Source organism: Aythya fuligula, chromosome 5, assembly GCF_009819795.1.
Source record: "Aythya fuligula isolate bAytFul2 chromosome 5, bAytFul2.pri, whole genome shotgun sequence".
In the NCBI taxonomy this organism is placed as follows: Eukaryota; Metazoa; Chordata; class Aves; order Anseriformes; family Anatidae; genus Aythya; species Aythya fuligula.
Window position 1 is genome coordinate 16,130,547 of NC_045563.1, and position 17,181 is coordinate 16,147,727.

A 17,181-nucleotide genomic window follows, 5' to 3' on the forward strand; every position below is an offset into this window, starting at 1 on the left:
GTAATAAACGTTGTGGCCAAGGCTGTGTTTAGAGCCTCCCCAGGTGGACGGGAGCAGTAGAACCGTGCTGCTGGATATGGGGTTGTCGTGGTGCTCCTGAGCGTGACTCGGTGCTCAGTGCCCATTGCCAGCCTGCTGTGCTGCGTCTGGAGGCAGGTTCAGGCACGCTGGTGAACGCAGGCCCTTGCCACTGTCCCCACAGGTGTTTCTGCTTATTTTTATAACATTAAATAAGTAACTAAAAGTTCATTATTGCTACAATTTAATTGAAGTTCGTTCTTAATGGGATTTGCCATTTTAGTTGGTGTGTGCTTGGGTTGGTTAGTTGCATTTTGTGCAAAAACAAACCTGTTTGCTGCTGGATGTTGGTATCTCCTCTAATGTCCTTTCTGCTTCCTTGCTGCTAGAAGGGAACTGTTGGGGCAAAAGAGCAAAGCAGTCTTTGGCTAAATGAAGATGTAAATAAATATGAATAAGGTATGTTTGTATTGTCCATTACTGACAGTAAATCTCAAATGTGTGAAGCACAGTATAAAACCTGAAAAATAATGATGGTACAAGTATGTACGTATGCTTGATACGATTTCTTAATTTTTTCCCTAGTATTACGCTGTTTCACAATCCTGTGGCAACAACTGCAGAAGAAATACAAAAAGGTCTTTAAGGTTTTTTTTGGTGGTGTGGGAGGATATTTTGGGTGTAGAATGTGTTGTAATGCTCCCCACCTTGCCCTTTAGTCCAATGGGATCTAATTAATATACAGAAATATTTATGAAAGCTTTGTATTGAGTGATAACTATAAGCAACGTGTCACTGTTAGCCAAAGTCCATTTTGTACATAGATTTTTGTTAAACCAAAATTCCCAATCCAGGAATTTTTGGCTGTCAGCCCAGGTACCTCAGATGCAAATCCTTTTAGGTTCTTAAAATCTTAAGTTCAGTTTGCAAGTTTTGTGAAGAGTGAAGAACTTAATTCAGGTACTAAGACTTAATTAGATTTATGGTTTGTGTGTTTGTGTGTGTGTGTGTGTTGTTTGTTTGTTTTTTTTTGATTTTCTCTAAGTATCGGTTTAATCTGGAAGTCACGTCTGTGTTTTCAGTAGCATTTGAAGTAATTCTGGCTCCTAAAGCTTTCTGGCTTCATATAACACAGTTCATCTACTATTTACTGCATTGCAGGCTGTGGTTTTTTTGTTTTTTTTTTGAACGAGAACTTCAACATAGTTTAACTTTTTTCTGTGTACACGTATACAGAAAAACAGTGCACATCTGTTTGTGTGTCACTGTTCTCAACAAGAGATCCTGTTTCAGTAGGTCAGCAGATCTTGAGTTTAGCCTTGGTAATGTGTGCGTTCACATGGATGTGAACTGGACCACGCAAGAAGTTCACACGAAAGTAGTTCTTAAAAAATAAATCAGGACTGTATTCTGAGACTAAAATTAGATTTAATTGTTTAGTTAAGCTGAAATAGGAAGCTTTTGGTATTCAAGATAACATCTGCAAGGAAAGATGAAATCTTTCCTTTGGCAGCTAAGTATCTAATTATTTGGCATTGTGTCTTTGTTTTTCATTAATTTTCTTCTGCAGTGCTCTTTAACTATGGGGAAGAAGCATTCTTGATTTGGCACATAGCTCAGCATGCAATCTGTATGTTCACACGGGGCTCAGCAGGTACATGCGAGAGTGATTTCTGTGCAGGTAGGCCGGGTTTAGTGTGGAGGCTGAAGTGCGTGCCGGGGGAGGGAAAGAAACTCTCCTGTACGCACAAGTGGTACAAGAAGTATGCCTTGCTGGCAGAAAAGGTGCAGCCCTGGCTCTAGTCACTGAGTTCCCTGAAGCTCTTTCTTTTTCTACCTGTCCTGGTGCAGGTGCTTGTGTGATGCCATAAGGAGCCAACTGGTAACTGAGACTGTTTAAAAACAGAACTTTTTGTCAAGGTTGCTTTTAATGCATGGATCAGTTTTCTTGCTCACTGAATATCTGAGGCAGAACAAATAAGGGAGAGAAAGTGGATTTGAGGATGAAGGCCAGAAGGCAGGGCTTCCTCCAGGACAGTCCTCATTGTTGCCAGCTTAAGTTGTTTGGGTTGTGGGTTATGCAGTGTTACCTTGTAACATCTAGAAATGTAATACAAGTTCAAAGACTACATTTTCAAGTGATACACAACATTAAGGAGAGTAGTGGTATCAACTATGATCAGGTTTGAGCCATGGGGCACAATGTACCCTGTAACTAACTGGAATGTTTGAATTTGAGATGCAAAATACCCTCAGAATGTCTGTTACCATCCACTTGACCACTCGGTGCATGGTTAAATTAGAAAGGACACACAAATTGTGACATACGTGAATGGACAGAGTGGCTGACCATAGAGCCTGTTCTGCTTAAATGCATTGAACTTCACTGAAATGGCATATAGTTTATATACATTTATTTTTATATATATAGCTTTAATGACACTTTTTTTTTTTTTTTTACATTGGCCTATGTTTTGCAAAATTACTTGTTACATATTTTATGTTTAGTGAGTGAATTCATTCTGCATGGTATTCACTTGGGTTTAATGTGTAACAATGCTTTTGTGCCTTTTAATTAAATTATATATCAGACATTTCATAAGCTTTTTAAAATTTTCACAATCTTTTGTGTTTTGTAAATTCAGACAGTGAATATCTAATGCATTGGATTATTGCATAGACTCCTTGATCATGTTCCTTACCCATCTTCTGGGGCACGGTTCTTGCCAAACGGAAGAAGATGTGAGGTATTAACTTCAAACCTGAGTCTCAGGCTACTCTTTTTCCCATGCCAGGAAGAATTGTGAAGTATTAGTTGGCATCTAATGGATGAGTTAACGCATTGCAACTGAACACAGAAGCAGAAAGTAGAATAGCAATGACGTTTTTCCAGGACTCAGTCCAAATGAACTAAGTCCAATTTTCCCAGAGAAAAGGGAAGTTGTTGGGATATCTACCCAGGATGCTGGCTATTATTTGTGATACAGTTGCCTTTCAGTTTGAATTCTGACTCTTATTGCTTGTACTAAATGTAACTAATTCCGTATAGAAAAGGATGTAAAATCTATGCACCACAGCCTGTAGGTACACAGATCAATAGAAGCGTCACTTCTGATGAAAGTTTTTTTACTGTGGTTTTCCTTAAGTCCGTGGAGATTTTCTTGTATGAAGAAGAGGTCTGCATCCATATGGGTATGGTTATCCTAGAATAACTAGCTTATTTTTATGTATGGGTGGTGGTGGGGGAGAACATTGCATAAGACTGAACTAATCCAACAGCTTGTGTTTGCGGAGATTTGCTGGCGTTAGCAGGTGTGATGCTGCCCGTTCTGTGCACGCTCTGGTTCGTGTTTCATACTGAGCAGGCTTATCTCACCACGCAAGCAAAATTTTTTTATTTTTCCATTTCCTGACCTGTGGTGAATCTGCATAGAGACAAGGTTGAGAAAAGCACCAGCTTACAAGCCCTCAAGGAGACTGGCACCTAGCTGGAGAGGGCAGGCACGGCAGCTCCCCCTTTCTGTGTCCTTGTGCCTGCAGACGGGCTGCACTTGGCATACGCAATGCCAGTAAAGCTGCTGTGTTGTTGTGGTGGTCTTCTGCCTTTGCAGAAGTTGGCTAGGTATAACAGCCTGCAGTTTTGTGAGGCAGACCTGGGCTGTAAGCCCTTCATGGTAGGGATTCTGCCCGTATGAAATGTCTACTGCGAGGTGTTGTGGTTCCTTTCTGCAAGCACCCAATGGGCACAGAAATACCAGATGGCCTGCTTTGAGGGACCTTGTTCTGTGGCATCAGACAGCTGAAAAGCACACACCCTCTTCGTAATGCTTCAGTGCCGTGCCAGTGTCTCACCTCTTCACGTTGCTACATCTCTAAGCCAGGTTTCCAAACCTGGCTCTGCTCTTCTTCCTCGTGTAAGCAGCCCTTGTATGTTGCGACACTTGTTTTTTGTTTTTGCCCCCCCCCCTCCCCCCCATCCCTATGCCTACAGTAATCTGCAGCCTCTCACTTTCTGCTCCCCGAGATGGATCCGTTTTGCATGCTGAGTTTGTGACTAAGAAGCCAGGTGTGTGTGTGTCTAGCTAGGATCATATCTCGCCTCTGCAGCATCATGATAACTCACACTTCTAAACTCATGCCAGAAATACAGATTATTAAAGCAGGGAAAAGAGACCAGGTGCTGCAACTTCCTTGAAACACATACTCTTGTGTGGTACTCAGTTGTTCGATCTGGCATGCCAGAGTTGCCCTGAGAAAGGGGATAAGGTTGGTAGAATACAGTAAGTGTAATTACACCTGGACCAGCCTGGTGGAATTTAGTTACATGTTCACAATATTAAATCTGAACCGAATTGAGTCTAAAAAATTCTGAGGATAGACTTTACTTTTGTGATGTTCTTTCTGACCTGTCCATCTGTTTGTGTTCTTGATGGGGGTGCACATGCTCAGTTGACTAAAAAGGAGCTTTTACTGTGTTAACTCTCACTATGCACACTATGCAGGATTAATATTTTAACACTGTTAAAATAAAAATAAATTAGAAAATGCTTGTTTGTATGGATGTATGTATGATGAAGGTCCTTGATCAGGTTTCTTCAGAACTGACTTCTAAAATGTTTTCAAATGCCTAATAAAGAGTAGATTAAATTTTGGGTTTGTTATAAATGTTCATTTAGGTAATGAATATATGCCTTATTTTGACTATTAAAGACCTACTTCTAAGCACTAGCCTCAACTTGAAAAGTAGAACTGAATGAGCAGTACACAGCTGGTGTGAAATCAGAATGCAGCTGAAAGCAGTTATGATGGTACAACCTTCCACAAATTGGCTTATTCTGCTTTCCCAGTCATTGTAATTGAATTAGGGATGTTTATAACAATGTGTGAATGCATCAGTGTGCATGTAAAGTCTTTCTTGGCATACCTAAAGGAGCAGATCTAGCCTAGTCTAGACCATCCCTGCTTGAAGACTTCTGAGCTTGCTAACCATCCTGTTCCTTGTTGCAGTTTATCATACTGAATTGTGCATGCCTTGGACATTACAGATTTCAGGAACAATGTTTTTTGATCTTGGTTTAATCCTTCAAGCAGAAAGTTGCCTTTAAAAAGAAGACCTCAAACATGTTCTAGAAGCACCGCGTGCTGGAGATTGAGTTTGTTCTAAATCATGTAATACATATGAAAAACAAATGTTAAAGTAACTTACTGGTGTTCTTGCTTTCCAGAAATGGAGGAACAGAATGCTGGGTCTGGGATTGAAGATTTATAAAGGATTATGGGATTATACATTGAAGAGCCAGCAGGCGGAATGCCTGAGTGACTGAAGAAAATGGGTGCTAATGCATCTAACTACCCTCACTCATGTTCCCCAAGGGTAGGGGGAAATTCACAGGCACAACAGACGTTCATAGGTAAGTCTCTTCGGTTATCTTGTTGCTTATGTAGATGGCTCGCTGGATTGTATATACGCTGGATTTGAATTCTTTGCAGTAATATTATGCCTAGTTTCTATTTTCTAGGTCATCAGTTTGAGTCTGTTCAAGCTCAATAGTGCATAAAATTTGGTACTGTCCAATATCTGCTTGGCATACATATGCAATGAGTTGATCTGCCAGTTGCTAGTAAACAGATGCCAGGTTATTTATGAAAATAAAAAGTGTTTTTTGATAATTCAGCCATATACACTAGCTCTCACTGTTTGAGGAGCAGTTGCTATCTGAAAATAGTATTTACCATTTTGCAATCTTCCTCGGGTTTTCAGTGAAACAGTGTTAGAGCACAGAACACTCCTGATCATCAGTACTCCTTGTAGTATTGGCACTGTGTCTGTAGGAGAGTGAATTACTTCCTCATTGCCAGAAAGGTTATCTCTACTAATAAACCTGTTCAAGTAACAAGCAGTCTGGAAGATAACTTCTCCTTATGCCGTTTTCCTGTTTCTGCAAATTGGGGTGAGGAGAGGGGAGTTACTTCTGGTTTAGAATACTGTTAGGACAATAAAGTACCTCGTTTAAGTAGAAACTTGAGTAGATGTGCTCTTAAACTACCTTCTCATCCCAGCCATAACTGGGGCAGGTAGCAACTTTATATTCTTTTCAGTCTAGCAGAAAAAGACCTCAGTGGAGATCTAAGTACTGTCACACTATAAATAATAATAATGTGATGAATCTAAAAGAAGACACTACTTCAGAAGATAATCTAGTTTAGAAAAAACAACACCCTGACAGCCTGAAGAATGATCTTAGCAGTAAATAACATAAATACTTTATAAACACATTTCTTCTTTATGCCTTGGCTTGCAACAGTGAATAAGTAGCTAATGATATGCAGTGTTACTTCTATTTTTAATCACCACTGAAAGCGCAGTGGAATTCTTAGAGGAAAAATAGGCTTGCTTTATAATTACTCTTTATCTCAGCTTTTGTGACATTCCTAACTTATGGAGATCTGAGGAGAGGACAGCACACAAGTTCTTATATGTGAAAGTTTCTTCTCTGGATTAAAATTGGGTATGCTAGTAGCAAGTCAAGATAACTTTAGTACTAACGTCTTTTATACCCATGCTGTAAAGTCCTCCTAAAGGCTTAGTTATGATACACTGAAAATACATTAAGAGTAGTAAAAGATATCTCAATTTATATCTATGTACTTCCTAAAATCACTGCTAAAACTTTTTCGGTGCATATCTTGGTGGGTTTTTAATTGGCCTTTATATTGAATGAAGAGAAATCCTAGCAGATCTGCGTGCCCAAACAGCACTTGGAGAGTTCATAAGAGGCAGAGAAGGTTCCGAAGGCTTCATCAGATTCCCTGGGAACTTTGTCCTTTGTGTGTGGAAGGTTTTCATGATGCTCTTTGATATTAAAACCCAAATAAAAACCTGTTATTTAGTGAGCTGTGAACTTTTGGATCCCCATTATCTACTGAAAATTGGAGTTGAGGCTTTTTTTGAGGAAGGTCTATAAGCATGTCATTGTATCATCTTGAGCAAAGAAAATGAGTGTTCTTATATTTAAAAAAAAATAAAAAGACTGAAATCTTCTGATATTATGTTGGCATGTACACGAGTAGTGTAACTGTGCTACCTGTGACACTGGCATATATTCCTCCTTTCTGCCTTGTGTTGGTTGGCTGTTTCTTGACTCTGGTTGGATGGATGGCTTTTGTAGCTGTCTCAGTAGAAAATAGAAGTCCTAAAATTGAAAGATGAGATTTTAATCACTTGTCAGAGTAATCATGTTTTTGTTATACATGAACTTTTACAGTTCCATTGTGTAGAAGACATGAGGTGTACATATTTGCAGTTATGCTTTTGGGCAGCATGAAGACTGGTGGTGTAAGAGCATGATGCGTATTAATTGCCTTCTTTCTGGAAATTGGATTCAGACCTGTGGGTTTGTTTAGACATGCTGCTTTGCCATTAAAGTTGCACCATGCTACAGTTTAAGTGTAGGATGAACACTGAAAGCAGAGAATTGATCTAACAAAGCACAGCATTTTCATAGTGTGACTTCCCGTGTTAGTGAAATCAATGCTAAATTTGCTTGCAGATTTCAAAGAGGAGCTAAATCAATAAAAATGAAGTGCTCACTGTAAAAATACTTGTTTTAGCCAAGGCTTAACTAGTCATTCTCTTGCTGTTTTGTCTACAGCATTCAGAAGGAGGATTTCGCACCATTTTCTAGGGTGGTACATCTGTTCAAGATGTTTGTTTTTTAAATACAGCTCTATAATTAGTTTTTAACATGTGTAGGCATGCAGAGGACTTGACAAATCCCATTATTCATTGTCAAGTGCCCTGGTAGTTTCTCTTGGCAGTCATCTGTTTGTTATAAATATTTATCTGTTCAAACCTAGACATGGTCTAGGGGCATGAAGTAGCTATTGCTTTTTAACAACGTTTAATCATAGAATCATTTAGGTTGGAGAAGACCTCCAAGATCATCAAGTCAGCCACTAACCTAGCACTGCCAAGTCTACCACTAAACCCTCTCCCCAAGCACCTCATCTCGTCTCCCCAAGCACCTCGTCTTCTGAATACCTCCAGGGGTGGTGACTCAGCCACTTCTCTGGGCAGCCTGTTCCAACGCCTCACAACCCTCTCAGTGAAGAAATGTCTCCTAATATCCAACCTAAACCTCCCCTGGTGCAACTTGAGGCCATTTCCTCTTGTTCTATTTCTTGGTGCTTGGGAGAAGAGACTGACTCCCCACCTTGCTACAACCTCATTTAAGTTAGTTGCAGAGAGCGGTAAGGTCTCCCCTGAGCCTTCTCTTCTCCAGATTAAACAAACCCAGCTCCCACAGCCACTCCTCATACAAGTAGCACTTGTGTCCCAGACCCTTCACCAGCTTCGTAGCCTTGCTCTGAACACTCCAGCCCCTTGATGTCCTTCTTGTAGTAAGGGACCCAAAACTGAATGCAGCACTCGAGGTGTGGCCTCACCAGAGCTGAGTACAGGGGGACGATCATTCCCTGGTCCTGCTGGCAACGCTATTCCTGATACAAGCAGAATGCTGCTGGCCTTCTTGGCCACCTGAGCACACTGCTGGCTCATGTTCATGCTGGCTGTCAGTGAGCACCCCCAGGTCCCTTTCAGCAGTACTAGACTTCCACCTTTTATTGTAGAAGACGGGAGTAAATTCTTATTTCTGACTTCTAATGCCTCTGCCTGCTGAAGGAATATAGGTGGACCCAAAAGAGGCTTGTCAAAACTTTCAGGGATGCTGAGCCACCAGCTATTGGGAATCCAGAGAGGCTGTGCTACTGCATCTCTTCTTCTGCGTCTGGAGAAAAGCAGTTGCCACAGCTCTATTAATAGCGGTGGTTTATCTAATTGTAAGACTTACTAGTGCTGTTAGCAGTGCTTCTGAAATTAAATCCTCTGTGTAGTGCAGGATGTGCATAGGTTTGAATGGTATTTTAGTGTCTTGTGGTGATTCATGTGCAAGTAATACCTGATGGCAGCCTTCAGGGAAGAGAGAAATTGAGACTTCTGGTGTCCTAGTTTTTGTTTAGCAGAATATAAGGGAATATTGAATGTACTCAAATTTGCCATTAGAATCCAAGATACTTGAAATAATAATGAGCTGGCTTGTTCCCTCAGAGCAGCATCGTTACAGAATGTCCAAAGTGCAGTTACTTTTATTGTGAAATGTAATCTATACTCTTTTTGAAAGTATAGTGAAATTGTAGGCTCATCTCTATCAGCAGGAGGCTAAATCTCCACTTTTCTGTTGTAATATCTATTATATCATGTAGAAGGAATATGGCAGATTTTACAGCGTGATCTCTTTGAAGTAGTTGTGAGTTACTAGTCTTTTCATTTAAATTGACTTTAATGTCGTGAAATTTCAATATAACTTAAAATATGTTGCCTGATTGAGCAAAATTTAATGTAGCATGGCTAAAATAGTCTTTCCTCAAAGAAAGTAAAGTTCCTTCGCAAAACTTTCACTAGTAGGTGAATTATAAAACCATTACACTGCATGATTTGGGAAGTTTTTATTAGCTTGGCATAAAAGCCAGTGTATAGGGTTACTTAAAGTTAGTGAGGCTTAAATAACGAAACAATTTATGGTTATATTAAATTGCTAGATTTGCCATGTTCTCAGATACAACTTTGAATTGCTCCTGTCTTTTTCAAACTTCAAAAAATACCTATCTGAAATAATGTGGTAACTAAAACTGTACTTGGACAGACTGGCCCATAACGTCAAAATAGCATCACATCAAATCTGCCTGGAACAAATCGAACAGAGACAGACAGGTGACTGAAACAAGTTACAGAAGGCCACACAAACTGTGTGGTGGTTCGACATGCTTTGAACCTAAAAATCCACAACAGGTAGTGAAGTTACACAAGTGTAGTAATAGAAAATTATGAAATGTTCCCAATCTAAGTATTTACAAATATATTTCAGGTTAACAAAGCCTGTTATTGTTATCAATCTTTATGCCATTTGGAAGCATCTTATTTTCATATATTGTCTGGAAGAGGTTGGTTTGGTGTACTTTTTTTCCTGTCAAGTCTGCATTTTCCACCATCTGTCTCAGAATGAAAACTCTGTAAATTAAGTTAGAAAATAGCCCTTTACCCAGTGAGTCATAGTTCTGTTTAAACTATAGCTTTATTTTTTTTATTAAAACTTTAATTCAATTTTCCATTGCTTCTAAAAATGTGAATCCTAATTTCTTTTCTTACTATCTGTGTTATTGTATATGTAGCTAACATCAAAATGGCCATCAGCAAATACTCATTTAGGAGAACAGGTCAGGAATGCAATGCAAATAACGTTGGGGGAAAATCTATATTTCATGGCAGCCTCAAATCACAATGTAATTTACATGTAAATGATCTTTGAAAAATAACATGCATTCTTTAGTTGCATAATGCTACTTTCAAAGGGAATCTTTAATATAGTAAAGTTTGCATATTCCGTATTGTTTTTAATGGGGTGTACATACAAATTGGCATCTGCTTTGTGGAACGGATCCCATTTTGTGTTTGATTTTCAGCATTACTTAATTATCACATGCAAGATTTCTATTTTCTTGTTGAAATTTGCATTGAAATTAGATTCATTGTCTTTAATTTTCTTGACGGTTTTGGTACTGTATTTTTATTTTTGTTTTTTCACCCTTTTTCCTTGTGACTCTGTTAGGTGTCTGATGTAGAATATGCTTTTCTTGTTGAAACAACACTTAGTGCTACAAGAACAGAATTTGAAAATTACTTTGGAAGATGAGGGAAGCTCACAGCTACTGTGAGACTACTGTTTCATTAAGTTCCTACAAGTTTTTTTTTAAAAAGGCTGTTTTTGCATCTCTTAGAGCTAGTGCAATGAAGCCTGTAACGTTATGACCACAGTTCTCTCTCCCTGCTATGATAAGTGTGCCATGTGCAACAGCTATATCAACTGGCACTGCCTGGCTCTTAGAATTGAGAAAATGAAGCTATAAATTTTAATTCAATAACTTATTATTAAAGTATAGACTTCATAATAAATACAAGCTTATTAGATGAAGAAAAAGGCTTTTTGTTCTTAATAGCCAGAAAAGGATTCAGTCAGGTTTTCAACTTGTTGAATTATCTAATGTGTGGAGAAGGAAAAACAGTTAACTTAGAGACACTGATGGACTGTTTGAATATTGCAGACCTTTCTCTTAAAGAATAAATGTGTTTAATTTTCTTCCTTTTGTTTTGCCTTCAGGGACATCATCCTACTCTCATCAAGGTTATGGCTGTGAATCAAAGCTGTATAGCCTTGACCATGGCCATGAGAAACCTCAAGACAAGAAAAAGAAAACCTCTGGCCTTGCCACCCTCAAAAAGAAATTCATTAAGCGTCGGAAATCTAGCCGATCTGCTGATCATGCCAAGCAGATGCGAGAACTTCTCTCAGGCTGGGATGTCAGAGATGTTAACGCATTAGTAGAAGAATATGAAGGGACGTCAGCCTTAAAAGAACTTTATCTACAAGCTAATTTAGCAAGACCAGAAGCCAGGACGCTACAAAAAGACATGGCTGAACTTTATCAGTACAAATATTGTACTGATGTAGACTTAATATTTCAAGAAACTTGTTTCCCTGTGCATCGTGCGATACTAGCGGCAAGATGTCCATTTTTTAAGACGCTGCTTTCTTCCTCACCAGAGTATGGGGCAGAAATAATAATGGACATCAACACAGCTGGCATTGATATGCCTATGTTTTCTGCTTTGTTACACTACCTTTATACGGGAGAGTTTGGAATGGAGGATTCAAGGTTCCAAAATGTTGATATCCTCGTGCAGCTTAGTGAAGAATTTGGAACACCAAATTCCTTAGACGTTGACATGCGTGCACTGTTTGATTATATGTGCTATTATGATGTGGTTCTGAGCTTTTCATCCAACTCTGATTTAGTTGAAACTTTTGGTGGAAGTCAGAACTGTCTAGATGAAGAGCTCAGAGCTCACAAAGCTATTATTTCGTCACGATCTCCGTTTTTTCGCCACTTGCTGCAGAGGAGGATACGAACCGGTGAAGAAATCACAGACCGAACTCTACGAACTCCAACTAGAATTATATTGGATGAATCTATCATACCAAAAAAGTACGCTAAGGTCATCTTGAACTGTATGTATACAGATGTGGTGGACCTCTCAGTTTTGCACTCCAGCCCTTCAGTGGGCAGTTTAAGTGAAGTTCAGGCTCTTGTAGCAGGAAAACTGAACATGACTAGGGCTGAAGAAGCTATGGAGCTTTACCACATAGCACTGTTCTTGGAGTTTAACATGCTTGCACAAGGTATGTAATCCTGTCCTCTCTACAGAATAAATGACCTTATTTGAACATTTATTTTTTTTATCTTGAGAATGAGAATTGTTTGCGTTGGAAAGTGCCTTCAAGATCATGTAGTTCTAACCCCCCTGCCATGGGCAGGGACACCTTCCACAAGACTAGTTAATTGTGAATAGCTTAAATGTCAGACTTGCTTAAGAAAACATTAATGCTAAATGTCAGTAGGAAAAGAAAAATGCACATTTCTGCAGTAGTCCAAACAGTTCCTTAAAAAGAAAGGAGGGGAAGAGGTTTCTTCACTTTGTTCCGTTTGAGGAAATCAACTTTCTTCACAGTCTTACCTGTGGAGAAGCCAGTAAACTGTCAGTGAAGCTTTGTCTCCTGTCCAGCTGTTGCTTTCTCTTCATGGTGCCTTTCAGTAATTCTCATCCTCCCTCTGCAGTAGGAGCAGAGTGTGCCGTGGGTATTATGCTTGCATACCTTCTGCTTTCAGAAGGGGAAGAGTAAGGAACACTTGCTCGAGTTTCTGCACTGTGCTCATAGTCCGATTAAAATAGCCTTCTGCAAAAAAATTGGGAGTTCTATTCACTCATATTTCAAGTGCATCTTTTTTCAAAATGTTAATTGAAGAAGACTACAGCTATTGTACACTTACATTTAAATAAGGAAGTATAAATAGGAGCAGTCCGTGGGATCCTTTTTTTTTTTTTTTTTTTTTTGACCTGAGTGTGAATGCACATCTGTTAATTTGTCACTTTGGTGCTGGAATCCTACATATCAGCCACCTGTATTGTGTGTGGAAAGGGTGCTGTTGCTGGGGGTGGTGAAAGTTGGATTTCTTTGAGCATCTGAATGAGCAGAACTAACAGTGTCTGTTCTCACGGAACTGTTCAAACACTATTCCTAGGGCAGCTCGCCCTGTACCCTGGTCAGCAGAAGCTGTAAGTCGGGATGTCTGTCTGTGTGAAGAACTGAGAAGCTGCTATGTTCAAGTCTTCTCAGTTCAAGCTGAGGTTTTGAAAAGTGCTAACTACTTCAACTGCAGTTTTTATTCCTCTTTTGTAGAGTGCGTATTCCTTTCTGAAAATAAGGCCCTTTACTGCATTCATGGTATGAAGTCTAGAATTGCCAGCTTTCTTTTTGAAAACCATTAGTTTGTCTGCATTCTCTTTTACAGTGTGCGTATGCATAATGAGTCTTTCTATCAGTGGCTGGCAATGTACTTGAAGAAAAAGAATTTATTTCCTATCTGTAAGTTGGGGATAATGCATCTGTGTTTTCTAGGGAGAGAAGAAGTGCCATATGAGGGCTTTTAGCCGCAATGAGCGTCATTATTGAAGCATGCTGTTTATTTCAAATATGTGTAACAGGTCTTTATTTCTGATCTTTATCTACTTTCATTTACAATCCCTTTTTTGGGCCTAAATGAGGTATGGGGTGGAGGATACAAGGGATTCTTGTTGAGAGAAGGAAATAGCTAGCGTTACTATGAAGTAATCTTATATATTAGCAATAAATTATTTCTGTGGCTTATGTCAAAGCAGGCACACCAAGCTTACAATCATGCTGTTTGAACATAAACACAAAAGGTTTAATTGCGCAAGTGCTGCAGGACTTCAGTATTTATGTGTTAATAAGCAGAACTGAATTGGGGGCAGTTAGTGTTTTCAGCCCTAAAAGGTTTCACTTCTGTCCATTGTTCTTGAAGATCACGCAACTCTGGATAGCTTTCTTCCTGCACATGAGGGCTGGCCAGGGTTGTTGGAGGCTGAGATTGCAGAGCATGATGGCTGAACTGATATCTCCTGTGGTGGCCTGAGCCTGGCTTGCTGTTTTACCTGTTGGGGTTCAGTGGCTATGCCGTACATAATGAGATACTGCAGTTGCTGATGTGGTAGTGATGTGATGGTGATAGTTTTACTTTTGAGGTGAGAAACTGAGAATGGAGTTCCCTGAGATCAGTGATGTGATTTACTTAAGCTAGTTTAATTCAAAGAAAATAACTTTCTACAGTAGATCTGTACATCTGTAACTTCTAGCTGTCAAATTATACTCATCAAGATTGAAATCTTTGTATTACAAACTATCAAACCGACCTTCTTAGAATTAGGAAACTTAAGGGCTTGAGGACTGACAGATAAGAGCAGCTATAAGCACTACATGAGGAGATCATACCCAGTTTCTTCAAACCATCAATAGGTCCTTCAAGGAGCTGCATCTAACTTCGACAAAAAGATATGGGGAACTAATCAGTAACTATTGAATCTTCCCTAGAAGCTGCTATTAGGAAACTGATTTTCAGATGATGCTGGAAGCTGAAATAATTCTGCTGAAATAAACTGCCAGGAAACGGGGGAGAGTTCTTTTCTGAGATATCTGACAGAATAAGAATGAGGTGTCCTTGGACTTGATTGTGTTGTTGTTCGCCTCTAAGTACACCTTGAAACTGAACATTAAACAGAATGCAGAAGAGGCATAAAGTTTTACTATGGTTGAAGCAGTGTTGGATTCATTCCTATACAATATATCCAAGCTCATACTACTTGAAAGCAGGATAATTCATAGATCAGCTGAAAGCAGGAAAGGAAAATGAGTTGAAATGAGGAAGGTGCTGCAAGTGCACAGTTTCTCAGTGTCTGATTATTTTGGTGCATGCACTTATACAAGTGCTAAAAGGATTTAGCGTGCGCAGGGAATGCTAATGAGGGAATTAAACTGTGAATGAAACCCTCACTAAGACACTGAATAATTAGTCACTGTTTCATAAATGAACAGGGTGTGATTCTTTCCCTCAGATTGGAAATCCAAACTGGAACAACTGAGGAATTTGAAGGTGCTCTGAAGGAGCAGCGTAACTTCTCTCAAAATCGGATCAGTGTGTTGTAAATCAGCGCTCTTCAGTAACGTGCTGTGGGTCAGTACTTGCCTTAAAATATGTTGTATGAGTCAGTGGGAAGAGGTCTTAAATGTTCTTAATTGCGGGGGTTTTTGCCCACCCTGAGGGAGGGCAAGGAGAAGCTCCCGCAGCTGCAGCAGCACCACCCAGTGGTGGCTGGAACCGTCTGAGCCTGGCCCCAGCTGTGTGCTTGGGGGCCTGAGCTGTGGGCTTTTTGGGGATGGTGACTGACAGTAGGTGTAGGGATGCACTGGCCATCAGGTCTCTTCTTTGTCTGGTAAATCTTTGCCTGACAATGAAAACGGTGAGCTGTGTAACGGTGAGGTAGTGTCGGGGTAGGAGGCTGCTGTCCTTAGGGGAGAAATGCAATAAAATCAGGGAAGGATTGAAATTTGCTCTACTATGCAACAGTAGCAAACAAATTCTGGATGTTCTCCCCCTCCCCCCCCCCCCCAGCCACCCCTTCAGACTTTTAAATTCCAGTTGATAACTTAATTATGATTTTATGGCTGGATGCTGTGCTACCTAGATGCAGGAGAAAGCAGTAAGCAGTTTGTAGAAAATCTGCACATGCCAGTGAAATCAGTATCCAGCAGTTTCATACTGAATTAGCATGCTGAGTTCGTGCTTAGGTCAAACTGTACTGTGCTGGCACTAAAGAATTGCTGTGGTTTAATCCTATAATCAAAATTAAAAGGAAGCTTATTAGATCAGGAAAAAACCAAACGCCTGCACTTGACTAGCAGATCACTTAAAATATGTGCTTCAGTAGCAATTGCACCTTACTTCAGTACGTACCACAGTACCTTGTCCTCCCCTAGCAGGTGCAATACTTCACGTGAGAGAGCTGAGTCTCCAGGTGAGTGGTGTCCCTCCCGTTCCCTGAGTCACTGCTCGCACACTTCTGTGCTGGGAGCTGTCACTCGGACATCTGACTTGCAGGCGTTGTGCAGAGCGGTGCTGGAAGAGGCAGCACTGTGTGTAGTGGTTGGAGCCCGCTGCGCTGGCAGTTCTTGTGAAACCTCCCAGCTCGGTCCTCTGACAGTGCTCTTCTCCTCCGCTGGGCAGCAGTTTCACCCAGGTTCTCTGTCCCATCTCATCGCCTGGCGTTTGCGGTAGCTGATGTCTCGAGTTTCTTCTCTCAGCTTCCACACACACACCCCAGCTCAAGTTCTTGATTTGGCTCGCTCATTCTGGCCAATTCCAAATATGCTAAAGCTTGTCTCCCTGGTTTCCTGCAAAATATTTTGGGTTCATTATGTGCAGGTCTGGATCCTCTTTCCAACTCATTTTGCTCACTTTACCCAATTCTGGCTGGATATTTGTAGCTGAGTGTTGAGTGAAATTGATGGATTTTAAAGCTTCTGATCATTATTTTTTTTTTATTTCCAGCTGATTTTAGCCTGATTTGTCTTTGGGGTCCTTTCTAAGTATCCAGATGTCGTTTTTCATCAGTTTCAGCAATGATTCAGCTTTGACTCTTTCTATGGAAATTGGCCTGTTCCTAACGCAGCCGTGCTCCCTTTTCTAACTGTATTTAATAGATTGCTTCCCTGTGATGAAGTCAGTGATGGTTTGGGTACGTGCTAAGAATCTTTACTCTCCAAGTAAAGCAAGCCCACTTAGAATTTACTTGGCTTCAGCTTGACTTAATGATCAGTGTAAATCATTTATATCCCAAAAGAAATTGAATTGGGTCTTTCAGTGAAGTAATATGAATAAATGAACTAATCAGCAATCATTTCATCTATAGGTCTCATCATACCAAAACCCATTTGTACCTAATAACCCAGAAACTGTTATTAGGCATGCTGCAGTATTTGGTAACTATGAGGAAGTGAAGCTCTTAACTGCTTTTGCAGAGGCTGTGTGGATTAGAGCCTTCTCTGCGATGCTTGAGCAGAGCCCTCAGGGGAATGTGGCTGTGTTCTGCCTGTTGTACTCCTGTTCCTGCTTTTGTCGTCTTGCTGCTCTCCAACA

General features: G+C 40.2%; 1 protein-coding gene across 3 annotated transcripts in view; it reads left to right on the plus strand.

The window, feature by feature from the left end:
- BTBD7 (BTB domain containing 7) overlaps nt 1-17,181 on the plus strand; it is a 56,196-nt gene that overhangs the window by 13,972 nt on the left and 25,043 nt on the right. For all 3 annotated transcript variants that reach the window (XM_032188357.1, XM_032188359.1, XM_032188358.1), the window contains exons 2-3: nt 5,244-5,429; nt 11,232-12,311. In XM_032188357.1, coding sequence (XP_032044248.1) covers nt 5,348-5,429; nt 11,232-12,311 — 1,162 coding nt within the window. In that variant the 5' untranslated portion in view covers nt 5,244-5,347. The remainder of the gene's footprint in view (nt 1-5,243; nt 5,430-11,231; nt 12,312-17,181) is intronic.